We start from the raw sequence: 20,532 nt of genomic DNA on the forward strand, positions 1-20,532 counted from the left end.
GGGAAAACAGCTCAGCTGTCCCGTGTTAGGAAGGGTGTTCCTGGAAGTTGAGTTAGTGCTCCAAGAGGAGCTAGGTGTTTATTTTGCTTTTGTATTTTGTGTGTTTTGTTTACTTTTGTGTTTATTAAAAATAGCGCACCAGCGCTTAAAAATCCATTTCATTGTTCTGGGTCATATTTTTAAAGGGGCAACGAACCCGAGTGAGTTGTGCTTTGTCACAATATATATATATATATATATATATACTGCCCCATTATAGTGCGGAATCAGTTATAATACTGTAGGGTCCCATTTGCTCCATAATGCCATTACAGTAGCCCTTTTATACTTGTTATAAGGCGGAACACAAATAGCACAGTCTTGTAACTATGGATCCCCATTATAGCATTATAAAAGGTGAGCACTGTATATATAGCTGCCAGCAATAGACATAGGCTAGTGCAGATCAGTCATGTTGTCTTTAGAGAAGTAAAAGCCAGCTCAATCTAGTGATCAGTTATTTTGGATGCTATAGTATGTTTTTTATTGTATTGCTGGCAAAACATAACTGAGGCCTAGATGGCCCTGGTGGTTAATAATATAAAGATACTCATGGCTTATCTAGCCAAAGTAACAAATGACTATAGCTGGAAGCTATAACTGAAGAGCAGCCTCTGAAGTCAGGAAAAAAGCACCTTAACACAAATTATATCAAAAAGGAAACAATAGCAAAAAACTAAACAAAAAAATCAATATTGGAGTAATTGAAAATCACTATGCTTCACATTTCACAAATGCTGAAAATGTATTTTACACAAAAGTACTCTTGTGTCTAGTTTCACAGACCCTGAATATCTCTAATCTTGGATTACCTTAACATTGAGTTTATAAATATATTCTACTATTTCAGTGATTTTAAACTGGTAACGCTGTGTGCGGTAGAGTGATCCACCCCCACTAGCACTTTGTAACACTGGGTTGCAATCAAGAATATTATATTGACTAAAAACAAAAAAGAAATAATGCCTAAAGTTATTAACAATGGGTGAATTAAAATGTACTTCAACATCTGACCAATACTGTATGGCATTCACTTGAGAATGCACGTAGGCCTTGTTTATGACTGGATGAACATCCTGCATATAAAAAGGTACAAGCTTTCTGCACAGCAGCATTTTTGTTTTCGGAAAACAGAACAGACTAAAACAGCAAAACATTGTCCACTGTCATGGAAGAAAAGGCTGCAATTTATTACATAGTATCTTTAAAAATAACCGGCCGATCCGATGCACCCACTGAAAAGCAAAGGATAACTCAGATACCCAAAGACATAATCACAACACAAAGCGAAACAGAGCAGTGTTAAGTGACTTGGAAACAATCTCCACTCCCCTGTCAGATTTGAGCAAAAACATCCTCAAATGCACTCCCTGGCAGTCACTCAACATAAATATATATTTTTTAAAAAGTCAACAAAAACGTTGTGGCTGCCTGTGCCTGTGTATTACGAATATTTATGCATTAAAAATGAGTGGCGCATCAGGTAAAGGCACTCCGCATGGAGTACAGGATGCGCCCTATAGCCTGGAGATTGCCAGTTCGAGTCCAGGCTATTCCACTGCCGACCGTCGACGGGAGTTCCCAGGGGGCGGCGCACAATTGGTCGAGCGCCGCTCGGGTGGGGAGGGCTTAGGTCGGCCAGGGTGTCCTCGTCTCACCGTGCACTAGTGACCCCTATAGGTTGGCCGGGCGTAACAAATTCATTGGATTTAGTCCTTCGGCAGAACCGTTCAGAGGAATGCTCTTGTGACGAAACTATGAAACCTGATAGTGGACAGCAATCAAACCTATAAGCGTATATTAAAAATACCTTGAATACTAAGGCTTTCTGACAAAGTAATGCCATTTATTTTTTACAGTAATTTTTGGACGGACTTTGCAAGCTCCCTAAAAGCATATTTGAAAGCTATAAGCAATTACAATGCACTCATCATAGGGGACACTCACCAATTAACTATTAAAATTGACAGTAATATTTTTTAAGGGAAACATAGTGCCTGTGTCCTGTACTGTAAACATGATAAATATTCCACTCTGGCAGTGCTTGAATGAAGCCATTAACTTCTAAAAGCCTTGATTGGCAGGGAAAAAAACATACCAATCGGTATTATTAGGATTATAAATGGCACAAGCCTTCATGCCACTATTTCTGGATCGCTCATGAATGCTATCATGCCTAAAAGTTGTGATTGTGTTATATATAATGCATGATGGCTAACAAGGGAACTGTAATCTTGTCACTGCGGCAGTCATGTATTCAAAGGGATACAGATCACTCCAAGTTTCAGGTCACTTCTACTTTCCTGTAACTTTAATTAATCGAAACAAACAAGTATGTTAGTAACATACATGTGCTGAATGTAAAGCCTGGGAACAAACCAGCAGTTATAGTTTTCAGCCTTATCTCACTGGCTGTGGTTAGAATCTGTGCTGGCAGAGCAACTCCAAGCTGCATGTGATATTTACATGTGAAAATGTACTGTAGAGCAGGAAAGATTTAATGAGGTATTATATAATTAAAAGGCAAGTTAACATTGACAGCCAGTCAGACAGGCATCTCCTTATATTCACAGATTCTGACACAAACTCACATTCAATAAGCAATAATCACAAGCATCTGCTTTTCTTGCATGTGTTCTGTGTGTTTGTAATGTCAACATACCCCATTAAATCAGACAACAATCTTCCTCAGAACAACCCACTGCCAAAAGCATAAGATAGTTTGTTTCAATACAAAATTAGAACAAGAACGATTAAATATGAAAAAAGGTCTTTTTTTTCCCCCCAATCCAAATTAGAATCCAAACATAACCCTGTCGGTAATCACTTTACCCCTGACAAATGTTTTTGAACTGCTCAGCCATCTAAGCGTTCCCATAAAGTAGAGTAAAAGCAATTACAGCTCACAACGAATTCAGAGCCAAATAAAACACCACACGACTGCTTCCAACAACTTGTTTTGTGGGCGAGAACCATTTCTGTGCTTACTGCATCTTGGCATCAGGGGAGATAAGAGAAATGACAGAAATTAAAATAAATTGTCCAATGCTAGCTGTGAGAACCTTGGGAAACAATAGAAGTAAAAGCATAAATGTCAATTTGGAATGATAAAAGATACAATTTAAATGCAATCTGAGAAGCCCCAAGACAAGGGGAAGGTAATAGAAATTGTGATTTTAGTAGGGCTAGGTCTGCTTAAAAATAAATGAAATAGGGTAATTAGAAAACAGCAATTGAACTTGTTATATGCGTATAGTGCTGCATGGCAGGAACCTGATAGGGGAGCTGAAATTTGATATGGAATACGGTACTGGGAAAATCTGCAAAGTGGTTGTAGCCCCAGGTTTGGCTCAAGACACTTAAGCAGAATTTTCTCTTTTGTTGTCTACTATCATTCAAGGGTTTCCACAGAAATATTATACTCAAAAGATATATAAAAGAATATTTTTTAAACAGACGTACAATGGACTAGTAGCTTGAAGGGAAAACAAATGTACTGTACCACACAAATATGCCACAGATATGTATGACACTGCAAGGGACGGGCTTGAGCAGACTGGGGCTGCTCTGAAGAAGTAATTACATACTGTACTTACATTGAGGGACCTTCCGGACAAAGGCAATGTCTGTTGAGAAATGAGCCAAGATTAATATGGAATCTAACCCTCACTTTGGTCACAAAGCTGTTTAAAAACCTGCATTAAAAAAATATTAATTTTAGAAGAAATCATTATAGAAATATCCAGTGGATCATCAATTGTTTTTTTCCTTTAGGTGAAATGGATCATCTTTCTTGTACATATGCATTACTTTAACATTCATAAAAATCTAATTTACAAAATACATTTTTAAAACAGTGGTTTCTGAATCTGAAAAACTTGGGAAGTGGTCAGTTTTACGGGAGATTTCTTTGTGTTTTTGTCTTAGAAAATAACCTTACTGAAGGAGAACATCCATCAACTAAAAGGCAATAAGGCTGGCAAACTGTGCTGGAATTCTTTATCATAAGACAAGAAGCCGATATCTCAGAATTACAGGAAAAACAGTTTGCCAGTGAGAGGTATCAGGACTGTAGTATACAGTATTTTACAGCACTGCCTCTGTGACAAGTCATTTTAATCAGTTTTAACAGGAATACAATGCAGGCGACCAGGCTCAGAATGTTCCAATTAGTGCTTTGAGCAATGCAAGGGCAGCAGGACTAAGGCACATTCTCAAAGCATATATTTTAGTCTTTAATTAACTCCTATTTTTGAAATGATAAAAGAATACACAACATAAACAACTAAGGCATTTTTAAAATACTTTTTTGTTTATATATATAAACAAAATGAAGCAAATGTGACAATGCAGGAACTAAAATCGGAAAGAAAACAACATAACAACATCCTTTATGTCAGTGCTAACTCTTAATTATCCGTTAATAATAATAATAACCGTGTGGCTTCCAATAATGCTTGATCTATTTATCAGTTATTGTGCAGATAGCGTTTCTTACCAAAAAGATAAAATCAGTAGCCTTTATTTAAAAATAAATAAACAAATAACTAAAGTATTGTGAGTGGTGTACTGTAAACATTTTTATTTTTTTATTTTAATTAAGTAGATTTAAGAAAAAGCATACACACTCCAAAATGCGTAGGTGCAAAGTACAAAATGAAATCAGCATGAGAAAAACATTACTCACAATGCTTTGCTTGGATGCCATGTTAATGAAAGACTGAAATATTTACGTTTATTTATCAGTTCGGATTTGGAGGACTGCACCTTTAAGTTTTGGACTATTGTGTTTGCCAAAGAGAGACCGGTGAACAATAAAGTTAGAAAAAACGGATGTGACAAAAAGGGATACAAAGGAAAAGAGAGAGAAAGAGAAAGAGCAGTAAGATATGCTCCTTGCATATACTTTTGTTTTGTGTAAACAACGCTGTGTTCCGATTGAGAAAATAAATAAAACCTCCATTATTGGAAACCTTGCATCGCCCTGAATCAAGTACAAAATTTGAATAACAACAGCGGAATATGGCCAATAGATGTCACAAAGAATCCCGCAGAGGAAGCGTATTTAACATAACTGTATTCAAATGGAGATGTTTTATTATTATTATTATTATTATTATTATTATTATTATTATTATTATTATTATTATTATTTTGATGTTTCCAGTACTGAAAAAGGTTACATAAATTTACAGATGTGAAGGGACTAAATGCATGTGTACCATATAGTATTTAAATATGTATCATGCATTTAAAACATGAATATATGTTTTGTTTTGTTTTTTTTGGTTTTTATCCAGGTATTTTTCACGACGGGTACCCGGTTCTGGATTTTCTACCTCTCTCTCTCTCTCTCTCTATACATGCATACATACACACACACACACACACACACATTTCCATCCTGTTTCAGTTATTTCCAGTCCAATTTAAAATCCTATATAGTGTGTTAGTCATCATTCTCGATTGCTGATTCTGCTTATTATTTAGCAGACTTACTAATTATTTCAGCAAAATCACTGGGGCTGCTTTAAAAAAGCTACATTTCTAGTGAGGTGAAAAATGACTAATTTTTACAAAATCTACCAAATCACCATCTACAAATCTACCAAATCACCATTGTCACAGTTGTAGATAGAGCAGAAATTACAGTTGCGCACCTACATTGGTAATTTCTAAAACCCTTCTGCTTTTAGGAGTCTTTTCAGAAGCAGTAAAGGTTGAAATGGGACATTATATACAGTACAAAACACATAAGCATGAAACATTTTGAAAAGGTTTTGAAAATATGGCCCAGTGTATCTGGCTTTGGTTTGAATGTTAATTAAGATACAAAAAAGAAAAGAAAAATATTATAACTATTTTAAAACAAAGATTTGCTATGTAAAAAAAAATACTATTCTGTAATGTTCAGTACCACCAAAAAATATTACTTGCATACAACTAATTACAAAGACAAATGCACATGAGGTGGTGTTACTGTGACAACATTGTGGAATACAGTAATGAACAGTGTTTTGTTTTGTTTTTTTCCATTGGGGAAGTCAGTACCCTGTCTAATGAAATATGCAAAACAACTTTATCTTCTTTTGATTTGCATGGCAGGAGATTAAAATTCACAGAAATGTAGACAGGCACTAAAATAACAGGAACACAATGAATATTTTATACTTGCGGCGTTTAAGAAATAGACTCATATTGGTATGTTTCTGTGAGACACGACATCCACATGGCTGAATGCGTACGTTTACCATGTGGGCTCCAAATTAATTTAATTTTTGGTTTCTCGTAGCATTGCCGTGCACAGAGACATGATTTAATACTAGCGGAGCTTTTGCCTTTTCATTGTTGTTTTCCTTCACAACAGCAAAAGCTTACCAAACTATTTATTATTTTCTTAACCAGTTAAATCCAAGCTCCTAGTGGGAAAAGCCTTAATCCAACCCATTTAAAACATCCTTTATATTTCCGTCACAGGCTTTGTCCTAGAAAGATTTTAATGGCACTATATCAAGCAGAAAGGATGATCTTTTTTTGTTGTTGTCAGATTACTTGCAAACAAACTTAAAAGCAGGGGGGGGGGGTGGTACACAACATGAATGCTAATGGAAATAAATCTTACAGTTAGGACCACCAACACTGTGAGCCCTACTGCATTGGAGACATGAAGAGCTGCCAGTCTCTGCAAAAGCCTTGACAGCTACCTGAGAATGCAGCAAACACCTTTCCTGTCAGCTTTAAAACTGTGTTTATTATGAATAATATGTCTCTATTTTGTGCAAATGTAGATGATAATGAGGAATGTCAATAGTGTACAGCTGCATTTCACCCAACACAACTAGTGATTTACACATACTGTGGAGACCATTACGACTGCTCAGCTGGCAAAGCTAGACCCGCTAGTGTGAGTCGAATGCAGAATAGCAGGAAACAAATATTTTAGACACAGTGCATGTAGCATGGCAGCTTTCAACAGCACAAAGCAATGTTTACCGCAGTACCAGTAATCAGTTTGTGCATTTTAGCAGTATTCATATCAAGAATTGTAATGTAATTCTTGATATGTATTTTTTGTATACAACTGTAAGTCGCATCTGCTAAGAAATAAATAATTCATAGGACGCAGGACTCCCACATATACCCTACAGTGCTATGGGGTTCTTTTAATGACATAAACAGTGGACTGATTACCCCTGCCGGCACCTAATAGCGCCGTAGCAGCTTAAAATATGATCTTACAAAAGTGATTTTTTAATTTTAAATTTTTATTTGGAATCGCCAATTGGTTTTTACCCCATTTTCTACCCAATTTGAAATGCCCAATTTTAAGCCTAGCTCACCGCTGCAACCCCTGCACTGACTCGGGGAGGGACCAAGACGAGCACACGCGTCCTCCGAAATGTGTTCCGTCAGCCGTCCAGTTCTTTTCACTCTGCAGGTCCTACCTTCAGAGCTACAGCGTCTGAGGACCACGCAGCTCTGGGCCATTTGCAGACAGGCCCGCAGGCGCCTGGCCAGTCTACAGGGGTCGCTGTTCCGTGGTGAGCCGAGGACACCCTGGCTGATCTAAGCCCTCCCCACCCCGGGCGTCGCTCGGCCAATTGTGGGCCACCCCCTAAGAACCCCCAGTCATGGTCAGCAATGACATAGCCTGGATTGGAACCTGCGATCTCCAGGCTATAGGGTGCACCCTGCACTCCACGTGGAGCGCCTTTACTGGATGCACCCATCGGGAGCCCAACAAATGGGTCTATTTTAAATGATAACAAACAGGATGCATTTAAATGCTGCTGTATAACGACTATTCAACCCATCCTGCTTTAAGTTAAAGGGTGACCTTGTTATAGGATTTGCAATCATTCCAATTGGCTGTTTATATTATTATTTCTGATAGGTTTGTGTTAAAGTGTTTCGACTATAGTTGACTGCCACAGTTCTACTCTATGTAACATAGGCAAGATTAGTATCTTTATAGAAGAAAGTGATATGACTTTTGTTTTTTTACACTGCTGTGCAATAGACGGTGTCTGGCTAATCCAAACTATATTGCATATATCTAAGATCCTAAGCTCTAAATCAAAGAGCCTGAACACAGATTTGAACACAGATAATATTGCAAAAGGAAACACTACTCACTCTTTAAAAATAAACTACTAATTGTGTCTCTTTGAATGGTTAAAATACGCTTTTCAGGTACAGAAATGCTCCCAATTATTCTATTTTTCAGAACCGGCAGTGGAAATTCTGTTTCATTAGAATTTAGCTAATTCCAGCAGTCTTTTACACTGGGGGAAAGCAAGTTCACAATGACTAATGTGTTTGTGCTTTACCCTTCCAGTTGAATTGGCTTTCATGATAATTACACTTCAAAATATTTGCAATATGAAGAGAAAAAAAAAAAGTTGCTGCATCTATATGCCCTGCTTCAATTCATTTTCATTGTGACATAGCTGCTGAAAACTGGAAATTAAAGACCCTAGTAACATTGTAACATAATCAACAGGCACTGGTAAGCATCTAGTGCAAATTTCGCTTTATGTCATGATTGCCATGCAGGCATAATTCATGATATAAACCGGGTTTCACGTTTGCCTGTGACAGCACATTACGAGCATGTGAAAAAAAGAAAGAAAATTAACAGTGAATTAAACAGAAGTGATTTAATATTGTACATTTAGTCGTTCTTTCCATTTAAACACATGCATATAGTTTATTTGTGGATAAGACTATGCTAAAAATAGAAAAATCTGGTGACGTTGGTGTTTTGTAACTGAACTGTATCCCGTTAAGTCCGCCAATGCAGCATTTGACAGGCTGCACAAAATGTGATGATATCAGCCAAGGTGATTATTGGTTGTTAGTTGCGTTGGAAAGTAATTATATCCTGTGGTTACTTAGTAAAGCCCTGCGATGCAGCATTTGACAGGCTGCACAAAACGTGACAATAAGTGGGTTTGTGAGAGAATATTAAGAGAGGTCATTTCTCAAAGAACCTATGGTGCATAGCGAATGGTTTTTGAAAAATCGTGATAATTAGGGGTCCACCTAAATCGCAATCGTCTGTACTGGCTTTTCTGTGACCTGTACTGTACAGTAGGGGGTGGGCCAAAGTCAATGCTGCATTGTTTTAATTTAGGTTGCTAAAATCTAGTTTTCAGCATTGGAGGTAAAATACTAGAAATGGACGACAAAGCAAAAAGAGTATATTTCGGCTGATCGTGTCAAGATATTTCCCAAAGAAACTGTACATGCAGATGGAAGTAATTGTTTTGCACATCTTGTTATGTGTCTTTGGAGAAAATATGATCGACCGCTATTTAGCTTCAGAATCACGCATTAAACGAAAGGCTACTACGGAGGCTGCTGAACAGAATGTAAAATAAACAGCTTTCAGAAAACAAACTTGAAAGTCAGCGCAGACAAAAAGTATTCCTGTCGGATGTTGCCAAGTTAAATCAGTACTACAACACCCTGCTGCTTACTGTTTAAATCTTTTAAATGCGATAGATGCTGTCAATACTGTATAAAACACTGCTTGCTGTAAAAAAAAGTCTCCTACAGAAGCGGCCCCATTGCTCATTAATTAATTAATAAAAAGCCAGTATTTGGTATACAGTGTGGCAGCAGTGTGGAGTAGTGGTTAGGGCTCTGGACTCTTGACCAGAGGGTCATGGGTTCAATCCCAGGTGGTGGACACTGCTGCTGTACCCTTGAGCAAGGTACTTTACCTAGATTGCTCCAGTAAAAACCCAACTGTATAAATGGGTAATTGTATGTAAAAATAATGTGTAAAAAAAATAATGTAATTGTATGTAAAAATAATGTGATATCTTGCAACAATTGTAAGTCGCCCTGGATAAGGGCATCTGCTAAGAAATAAAATAATAATAATAATAATAATAAATGCAGTTAGAATTTTAGACCCAAATAGGCACGATTTCTTTGTTTTAACTTGGTACTAATAAAATACATTATTGAATGGGACAAATAACATGACAGCGAACGTGCTGCATATATTGACTTTATTAAAGTATGCCAGATGCCCTTGGGTAACTGAGTTTTGGGACTGTTTCTAATCGATTTCCACATCTGTATAACTTGGCAAAACTTTGCCTTACACTTCCAACCAATTCAGTGGATGCAGTCTCAATGTATGGGCAAGTCCACACCAGACAGAGAATGTTGGCAGCAACTGCTGGGGGATGTTGCATGCTACCTTTAACAAATGACAGCACTCTGTTTTAGTAAGGAAGCAAGTACCACTATTCTTAGGCTTTTATAGTGTTCTGACATATTGTCTACTTAGGTTTATTTAATGTTTAAACAGGTCAGCGAAATCCTAATTTTATTCCATAACCTACCTGTGAAAAATACGTAAATTTACAGTGATTTAAGTAGACCCCTAGTGATAATAAATGGGGCATGATATTAAGCGAGGTAAAACGGGTTCATCTGTATATATCAATAGGCTTCAATACCATTTAAAATTCTGCCTTTAATATTTCTACCAACAGGGTATACCATGTATGCACATATTCACATGGTGGTTGTAAAATCAGTACGCCACTTCATGCTGTAGAAATTTCACCACAGAGAAATTAAACTAGCATTTCCTAGGACTACAGAGAGTAAGGCCTCGTCTACACCAGGGACCAGAGCTAACCAAAGGGCCACACGTGAGTCCCAAAAACACCCTTACATCATGGCTCGGCTGTAAAAAGCTGAATTCTTGGATTTTGTTAATAAACTTCCTATTTTGTCACATTGAGGCCAATATATTTTTAATCATCTCTGTGTTATTAATTAGCAGTTGCTTTGACCTCATTTACTGATTTTTTTTTTTTTTTTAAACAAAACCAAAAATTAAACTATCTAATTAAGCTATGTAGGGTGGGCTTTTAAGTAAGGACTGCACACTGATCCCTTGTCTATCCCTTAGTAACCAATCCTATACTGTATATAGAAGGTGTTACAGTGTTGCAGAAACGGCTTAATATGGCAACATTTTGTTTCCACTGTTGAAATAACCTTAATAAGCATTTTTGCATGGATGCACCAGACCTGTAGACAGATGGTAACTTGTTTAATAGCTACAGTGCAAAATAGCTATCTGACTTTGTAATAATAACCCTGTAGTAATATCTAGCATTAGAAAGCTTAACAGTAAGTTACCAAATTTACACAGAAACAAATTAAAAAAAAACATTTGATGCACATATCGGTTTAGAAGGAATAGCTGGCAGATTCAGTGGGGTTGCTTTATAACACAGGGCGGTTTAACGAAGGAGGACTGTGTTAATGGTGTGGGCTTCGTTGTACTTTTAAATGCAGTGTATGTTTCTTTAAATATTGTTAAGCTGAAGAATCTACATTGTTGGGAGAGGCCCTACAGCAACAGAAAACCCCAGGTACATGGAAAAGGTTACAGAACTAAAACCTGGGGAGCCAAAAGAGTACCGCTAGAGAAGGGAAATCCACTCAGTCGGAATTGATGGAAATGCAATATCAACCATCTGTGAACGCCAGTCCCTGTGTAGAGAAGGTATGCAGGGAAGAATATACTCTGTGGAATTGGTCTCTTCTTTTGAAGACGTTTGTACTGTGCATTTCTTTATACATGCTATGATTGAGGGTTCCAACATGCTTCCTCTTTTTCATGTTTGTTTTTATCTTTCCAGTATTTCTTGTCATAAAGAAGAAAAACAAAAACAGAAAACCTGCTGGAGAAAAAAAAAAGTGTCATTCATCTACATCTTCCAGGAACAATAGGCTTGAGCACTGTTATACTCTATCAATAACAAGTAGTGAGACAGAGACTTTTAAAGCCAAATTCTTATACCTCAATAGCAAATCAGTGTTCACTGAAGTCTATTAGCCTTTTGCTATTGATTTTTGCTGTTTAGGTAGCTAGACTTGGTATGAAATATCCAAGTAATCTTAATGTATTTGTTTTTATTCTTGTTTAGATTCACTTTGTGCAATATTTTCTGATTTATTTATCACACCTTGGAAACTTTTTTAGAAGTTTAAAGCTCCCTGATAGAGCTCTCAAACATTCTTCCCTCTAAATCACACTGGTACACCAGAGTGTAACCATTAACCTGTCCCCCCTGCAACACTCTGCCCATAGTGGGCATTAGAAACACATTAGTAAGTAAGTAAAAGGGACATTTAAATGTGTAATTCTTACATCCATGGTTACACTCTAATCACAAGGATGTGATGACTGACACTATGCGATTCAAAATAACAGGTACCAAAATTTCATACCAGTACCAAGTTGCTCATTAATTTCCCTTTTACTTAAACAATTGCTGAAACAATTCAAGAGCATTTCCAAGGCTTGGCTTGAGCACATATTACAACCTGAGCTTCACTTACTTCAAAGCAATGAAAAGTGCAGCATAACATTTTAGTCAACCACCTGCTACTTTGATGGTGTCAATAAGGTACTATAGATAAAATTGACAACTTCTTTTTCTCTCCCTGTGAACACAGTCAGTCACTTTGGCAACCGTTGAAGTAAAAAAAAGCATCTTAATCCAAGTTTATTTTTATTTTAATGCACTTATCTGCTCCCTATTTTACTGTATTTAATCCTGCACTTAACCCAATCTGTAGTATCTTGTATTTCACTTGCACTCGTATCTAACCCTGATGTAACTATCAACACTGTTATCTGCTCCTGAACTGCCCCGATATCAAATCGTACTGTGTTTTGTATTTGCTGTTATTAGGACTGAAGTCATTGTATTTTGTATCTTACTCTCAATTGTACTGTAATTCTTGATATGTATTTTTTGTATACAACTGTAAGTCGCCCTGGGTAAGGGCGACTGTTAATAAATAAATAATAATAATTTTACAAGAGCAAACAATGCAAATGTGGGATTTAATATTAAACCCATTATGTTGATATCACATGCAGAAACACTGCAATTTTCAATTTCATTTCAAGGTTGTTTTTGAGCTATTATAGTGTCAGTATCTGCACTGGAAAGGTTGAATTCATTCACTGCGTGGTTACTCTAGTTATGATTGATGTTGCTTTACCAAATAGTAAGCCAATTACTCATATGATGTAATGTCATTTTAAGAAGGCTATAATCACATTGTTCCTGAACTTAGAGCCTTGATGAGCTCTAATAAAGATTTATAGCAGATTAAGAACCTTTACAGTACTAACAATGGATTGTATTCAGCGAACAGATATATAATACAGCATTTTCAAAAAAGAGATTTAGAAAATATATCAAGAACACATATGAACAGTGTAACAAAGCCTTTTAAAGTAGGCCCAGACACAGAACTGTAAGTTTTAGCATGGCTGAACACTTATTACGTACAAAACCAAAATAAACAAACAAAAACCTAACTCCCCTCGGAGTACTAACTAAACTTTTGGTTTTCCTAAACTAAAGGGTTACGACGGCTAAGACATTTTCCCAACAAAACCACTCTTTTTAATTCAAACCAGGCTGGTTTCCTTCTCCTAAACCGGACAGAAAAGCTGTTTCCCCGGTCACATACGTTTTCTTCAGGTATAAACACACCATACCTTCATTGCTCTGCACAGAGCACTTCCTCTGTTACCAGTTCCCTGGTGGTCCTCTCCCTAATGGAGCTTCAAGCTCCCTTTTTATTTCATGGGGCTGTTCCCACTTAGCACCAACTACCTCGTTTGAGACCAGCCACATTCTCACATGTATTTTGGCAGGCTGGGGATTAACCCCATCCCTGTCAACCACCATCCAAAACACACATAAACCCACATTATTTACAGGCAGGGATCTGCCCTGCCAAAACAGGTTTTCTACTTTAAATCGTAATCTAATTCCAGGATTGCTCTCAATGGTAAACACTTTTATAGGAAAATCGTCATCATTCTTTGCTGTCGACCTGTCTCAGGAAACATTAAGGACTGAAGCACAAATTGCGAGTCATTTGTTGATGTGCTCTAAAATACCACTGCCATTAAAATCACCAAACTAGAACCCTCCCTGGAGTTTACCATTCCTCTAAAGAGATAAAGATACACTGTATATCTTTGGTATACAGTCATATTTCAATCATCTAAATGACAGCATTGAGAGCTGATGCAGTTTTGATTGAATATAGCCCATTGCGTAATATCTGCTGGTACTAATAATTATATTTAAGCGAATAACATATTTTTACAAAGCAGATAATGTGTTTCTATTATTACAAAATGTGAGGTTACAACAAGGAAAGAGCACTTTTCATATAACAGCTACAACTAGAGGAAATTATGTAGAGATAACAGGTCTCCCTTGCTAGCAAAATATCCACTTGTAAGGCCGTTCTATCCTTGCATGCTCGAAGCACCTTGTAGTTATCACCAAATATTTGTAAAGGTTAAAATAAAGTACAGATTACAAAGGTCTTCCCCTTTTTAATATTTCTGTTTAGCTACCACAGAGCTGGACATTTATAACTTCATACTACTGCAAGTAGTGGCAGGAGCACCTACGTGACAATAAGCTACTAACAACCAAACAAGCAAGATGGGTTGATTGACCTCCTCTCGTTTGTAAACTTTCTTATGTTCTTATGTTCTTATGTTCTTAATGACAGAATGGCAAGTAGGTAAAATGACTCTTCAGGAATGTACAGTAATCAAACTGAACAATACAATCTGTTATCTTATTGGGTTGGTATACAGCTTTTGATATGCTTAGGCATGTCACTTTTCATGACTTGATGATTCATTTGCGTAATACAACAGGGAATACAATTTCCTATGCTATTGCACTAGAATTCTTGACACGTTTTGCAAAGTTTTGCTGTTCTTTAACATCAAAGTGTGGTTGATCTTTGCTTACAGTTATTCATCCATAACTTCACTCAATCATAGACTTGTAAGAAAACAAGTCAAACATGTTGGTTAGTGCCTTCATTAGAGTAATGTGTATGTGCGTATGATGATGGATATCTCTTTGAAGGTAAGGTTTAAGAATTGTCTTCTTACCCCCACTTGAGGAGAGTTGTGGCCCGGCGCAGGGTCTCAGCAGGTATGCGTTGGGAGAGAACTCGTCAGGATTGGAGTCCAGGATGGGACGGGAGGCGTTGCTGTCTAGTAATCGCATCTGGCAATCTCTAACGGCAACTGGTGAAGGATGATGGGAGCCAATGGGCGGTGGGGCAGGAGGGAGGAGGCTGGACGAGGGTGTGGGTGGAATGGGGCGACCTGGGGAATGGATAGAGGGTTTACAGGTTACTCATGAATGGCATGTTCTACATGCAGGAGCTTTGAAAAGTGTGAAAGGCACAATAAGCACCACAACCTGACATTGTATTGTACAGCCAAATCTGCTTCTTATGACCACTTACTACAACAGTGAACTTTACAAACAGGTATGATCAAAAATCCAGAGTATCATTATTATATAGACAGGTAGTCCTTCTATACAGGTGGTCTTAAATCCAGCTCGGACTGTTAATAGTGATGCATTTTATGATACATTTTTACTTTCTGTTACTGCAGTTCTTTTAAAAATAGTATGGTTCTAAATACCAACATATACATAGCATAAGATTTTTAGCAGAAGAGTTGCTGGTACATACGTAACCACTGTGTCTTGGAATGCATAACCATTACCAATGGGTTTTGTCCAACCTGAAGTATGTGTTGTGGATAAATCCCATTGCTTAAGGCTATTACTATTGTGTTTTTTTTATATGGTCAATAAAATTGCTGCTTCATATACAAAACATAAGAAAGCTAGTAGCTGGTGGATCTTAATTGGATCTGTTAAGTCAGGTCTTCAGCATCAACAACATGGCTAGGTAACCCATTCCCATACCATCAGCACTCTCTGTATAAAGACATTTCTGTTTGTATTTGGTTTATCACCTTATCTTAAAATATTAATGTTTGAAAAGTTAAGCCCTAATTACAAAGTGTTACTTAAAGAGTAAAATAAAAGCTATTCATAAAAAGCTGGCTGGTAGTCACAAAGACTGCTGTTCACCGTTAAAGACTGCCATTGTTGTTTTTGCTTCCTTAATATCAAACTACAGTATTCATAAACAGACTTAAAAAAAAGAAAAAAAACATTTAAATAGAGATACATCTTTGCAAACCCATTTTGTGACAGTACTGATTAACATTTTACCTTGTATGCGTTAAGAAAGAAAATTAATTTTAATACTTCCATGCACTCTATCAACACAATCATAGCAATTCTCCATGACCTAGTGTCAAATAATTCAAATTTCCACCAGAAAGAGGCTCTGAATACTGCTTTAAAACTGTAACATGAAGGCAAGCACATTTTCCTAACCTTGGACGCTCATTTTATGTGCCTACCCTTATATTACGAGACGCCACTTTTTTTATTTCCTGAAGAGGCTCTCAAAGCCATTAGGCTCACATTTCAGTAGCCTTTTAATCAGAATAGCTGCATCCTGTTGCACTGTTAACAGCCCCTCTATGAGCGGGATAGCTTGCTAAGTGTCAAAAATTGTAAAGTACCACCACCTGATGCTTCACTTATATCTAATGAGGTGTTTATTGAGTGCGTCACCCCATTCACCCCACTTATATCCCTCAACAGACAATGGACTCATCAAAACAAAGCCACACATTTTAATAAGCAAGCCATTTCACAAGTTGGGTGGTACCACACAATGCTGTCCATTTTATAGGAACATCCGAGGATGGGACATGTATTCACTTATCATCAATAACACTGTTTGGTCACTAAATAACTTAACATTCCTGAATAGATACTCGGCCCATCTTGAAATACATGCAAACGATTTCAATGTGCTATCTGTTGAACATGTTACCATGAGTTTTGTTCAGATAGTGTCAATGCAGAACAATTAGGTGGACATTTCTTTCTTCACTTTACACAACAAAATCGGGCCTGACAATACTAGTAAGAAATGTAGAAGTCCTCAGTTAAGGTCTGTACATGGACCGAACATTAAAGGAATTAAAACAAAAGCTCATGCAACGAGAAACACAAACCGTTTAGCTGTTTTTATTCAGATTTCATGATGGAGTGTTTAAAGCAGTCATTCTAACTCATTTTCACTTGTTGATGGCATCTAACCCCCCCAAAAAAAGCAGATGGTGGCAAAGCAATGGGCAAATGTCCCTTCAGACACATCTCTGATATACAGCCAGAAGGGGTGTTTCAAACACAGCAGTGTAGTCTAGGGAAGGAAGGGTTCTATAGCGATCTTCCAACACACTAGCTATACTCAAGTTTTTCATGACTGTTCCAAAGGAAGTTTGAATGGATTTTAATCTCTGCCCTGGGATTCAGGCTTCTTCTCTGCAGTGTGCAGCACATTTACTACCGGTTTTAATAGACTCCCTTCTCTTGTATTCTGTTCAACAGCTTGTAAAACCACTCAGTTGGTCCTTTGTGATACTGGGCATCATCATAATGATAAGCCCTGACTATATGCTATAATCACACATTCTGTTACTACGAGTGTTTCACATTTTAATTTGACTCCACGTCGCATGCCTTTCAGACTGATATTTAACCTAAAATGGGTTTTTCAACACAACTTAATCAGGGGAAATGGGTTCAATCTAGAGAATATTTCAGCTGTTCACCTAAATTCACCATACTTTCTGCAAAGATTACACTTATTTGTTTAAGCTTAATTTATGGGGTTGTCTGTTTACTAACAGTTGTTCATGGTTAGCTATTAGAGAAGTTTTCGCACATTCAGATAAAGCCTTAGCCTTCTCACATAGTCATTTAATTCTGTTTCGATGACTGAGTTGATAAACCCTCCCCACTCTAGCATTTTGTTTCTTATATTTCCTCCTATGTCACTTAAAATGTCAAAAGCTTAACTACTGTTTGTAAAATAATATACAGTTATATTATTAGATATATTACAATAAAATACCATTTATTTATCATAAAATCATAATACTAACTAAATAATAAGGTCAAAAATGCATTAGACAAAACATTTCTTATAAATGACTTGAGAACCCCGACTTAATACAAATTAAAATATATATATATATATACATATATACACACACACACCTGACAGTCTCGTAGTTTATGACATCACATTTACCCTAGATGGAATTATTTTCTTGTAACTCACTGAAGCCCATCTATTATACTATCTATTATACTATCTATCTATCTATCTATCTATCTATTATACTATCTATCTATCTATCTATCTATCTATCTATCTATCTATCTATCTATCTATCTATCTATCTATATATATATATATATGTTTTACAATAGGTTGTGAATTAATATGTATTTGCATATGAAATAAAACTTTTCCTGTTTATAATAAATTCAACACTTCACTGTTCCAAGAAATAAAATAAAGAGAGGTTATACAAATAAAATGTCAATTTGAACTGGCACATCTCTTCTCAGTTTATATTCACTTTTCTCCTTTATCAGCAATATGAACTGTTCAGAGAAAGCAGGATCATGTGATTGTATTTTAATTAAAGTGCCACAAACAGTACAACCTAGGCAGTACATGTAGGTGGGAAATATCACACCTTGAATAATGAACAAGATAAAATTTGATGTGTAATTAGTAACTGGAAAGCTTGTTTGAATTACCTTGCAGGAATGTTAAACCCATTTCCAACAATAAGTACTAATGTTTCCGGCATTTTTCTACAATTTCTGAAGACCTGTGATATATGTGGGTCAATCCAGCTGAAGTGGACCAACAGGGGTTACTCAGCCTCTTTGTCAATGACTAAAGTCCTTAAAACAAGATTTAAAATCATAATAACATTTAAAATCATAACAACATTTCCTTTTTCTCCAGGACATCCTCACAATTAGTTCAAAGGACATCACATGCATGGACAGGCACCATTTTTGATGAAAAAAGATCAGATTCCCTGAGTACTGTGTGTTCTTCCATGGTCTGTGTACACTATCAGACATGTTTTATTGTCTAGTTGGTTTACTAAAGCTAGTTTGAGCTGCAGGCACACAAACTGCCTTCCTCCATGAAACCTCCTTGCCCCTCTGTCACTATGAAAAAACAGCATGCGACAGCGGGTTAGGAATGTTATTAGCAAACAGGAAAGGAAAGTAAAAGTGGAACAGTGTGATTTTCAAATGGTATTTTTGTTATCGATAAGGTTCAATATTAAATATATATATTAGGTAAGAAGGCTACACCATATAGAGTAAAAAATAAAAATAAAAAAACCCTGAAAATTAATAGAATTGTTCCATAATGCTTATCAGCACTCTTGAAACATTATACTATACCGGTATCAGTTCAAATGTGTGGCTTGAATGCATTCATATAATTACATTCAGAAAACCAACCTATATTAAAAAACGATACACGTGTTCCATTTACATTTCTATAACCTGATGAAACAGTGTTAAATAAGCAATCCTACAGATATAGCACTGTGTCTGTCAAAGAGGCTTGTTCCAGCTGTGTGCATGCATGTGTATGTCTGAGGAACCAAGCACTCATTACAGGAGAACACAGTCTAATCAAACGTCTCTTTAAATGACAGCGTGCCCCCCCCCCCCCCCCCAACAAATTAACAAGAACAGTTTCCGAATCTCCGATGCTGTCAAACGGGACTTGTTGACCAATTTATCTTCCTACCAACCATCTCTGCTGCTTGTCAATCAATAAGTGAAACATTTGGTGCTGTTTCTCTATCTCTACCCCTCACTGCCTTCTACCCAAGCAATTTACTAGGAGTCAATCAACGTCAGGGTAGACCTTCTTTAAACAGAACAGGAACAAAAGAATAAAACGAGGTACAATATGTGAATTAATTACAATTCCCTACTCTTGGATTACATCGAGAGCCCGCAAAGCTTCTCAGATTACAATTAAATGAAAATATGCAGAGCAGAGAATATAACTAGATCAGGGGGAAGTGTTATGTGTGTGGGTCGTCACTGAATAATAATGAGGCAGACACAGAGCAGTGGGTGTTGACATGCCGCACACGTAACACTTTCCCCTGTTATACTTGGTGTCAGAGTGGGATACTGCCCCTGGAGACTCAGAACAGAACTGCAGGTTTTTTAAAAAAAATAAGGCATTAAAGAAGGGGGAGGAGGCGAGGGGACCACCTCCGTCACATTCCTCCCTGCCAGAATACATGTAAGAATGTGGCTGGAGCCTGAATTGAATGATTGATGGTTAATTAGGCTCCAGCCACATCGTATATAGGAGAGGAAAAATCCTTTGTCTGGGAGTAGGGAGTTGGTGAGTGTTTGTTTAACATGTATATGGATCAGTAAAGAAAATGCCCAGCCAGACATTAGTGTTTTGTTTAAACTGTTTATTTTGGCCCTCGTGCTGTTTTGTTTGTTTGTTCCTGTTTATTTATTTGTTTAATAAGCACTTAAACTACAGCTCTCTGTTTCCGAGTCTCTCTCCTGCCGGGAACGCACCTTGTAAGTGACGTTACCCTGTCACATTAGCTCATTGGAAATCCTCCGAAAGAGGAAATTAAGGGGTGTG

The 20,532-nt window shown here is 37.0% G+C and overlaps 1 protein-coding gene across 4 annotated transcripts in view; it reads right to left on the minus strand.

Annotated features, from left to right (window-relative positions):
• LOC131699625 (teneurin-2) overlaps nucleotides 1-20,532 on the minus strand; it is an 842,004-nt gene that overhangs the window by 124,546 nt on the left and 696,926 nt on the right. For all 4 annotated transcript variants that reach the window (XM_058996766.1, XM_058996767.1, XM_058996765.1 and 1 more), the window contains one exon: nucleotides 15,029-15,247. In XM_058996766.1, coding sequence (XP_058852749.1) covers nucleotides 15,029-15,247 — 219 coding nt within the window. The remainder of the gene's footprint in view (nucleotides 1-15,028; nucleotides 15,248-20,532) is intronic.

This window comes from Acipenser ruthenus, chromosome 23 (assembly GCF_902713425.1).
Source record: "Acipenser ruthenus chromosome 23, fAciRut3.2 maternal haplotype, whole genome shotgun sequence".
Lineage (NCBI taxonomy): Eukaryota > Metazoa > Chordata > Actinopteri > Acipenseriformes > Acipenseridae > Acipenser > Acipenser ruthenus.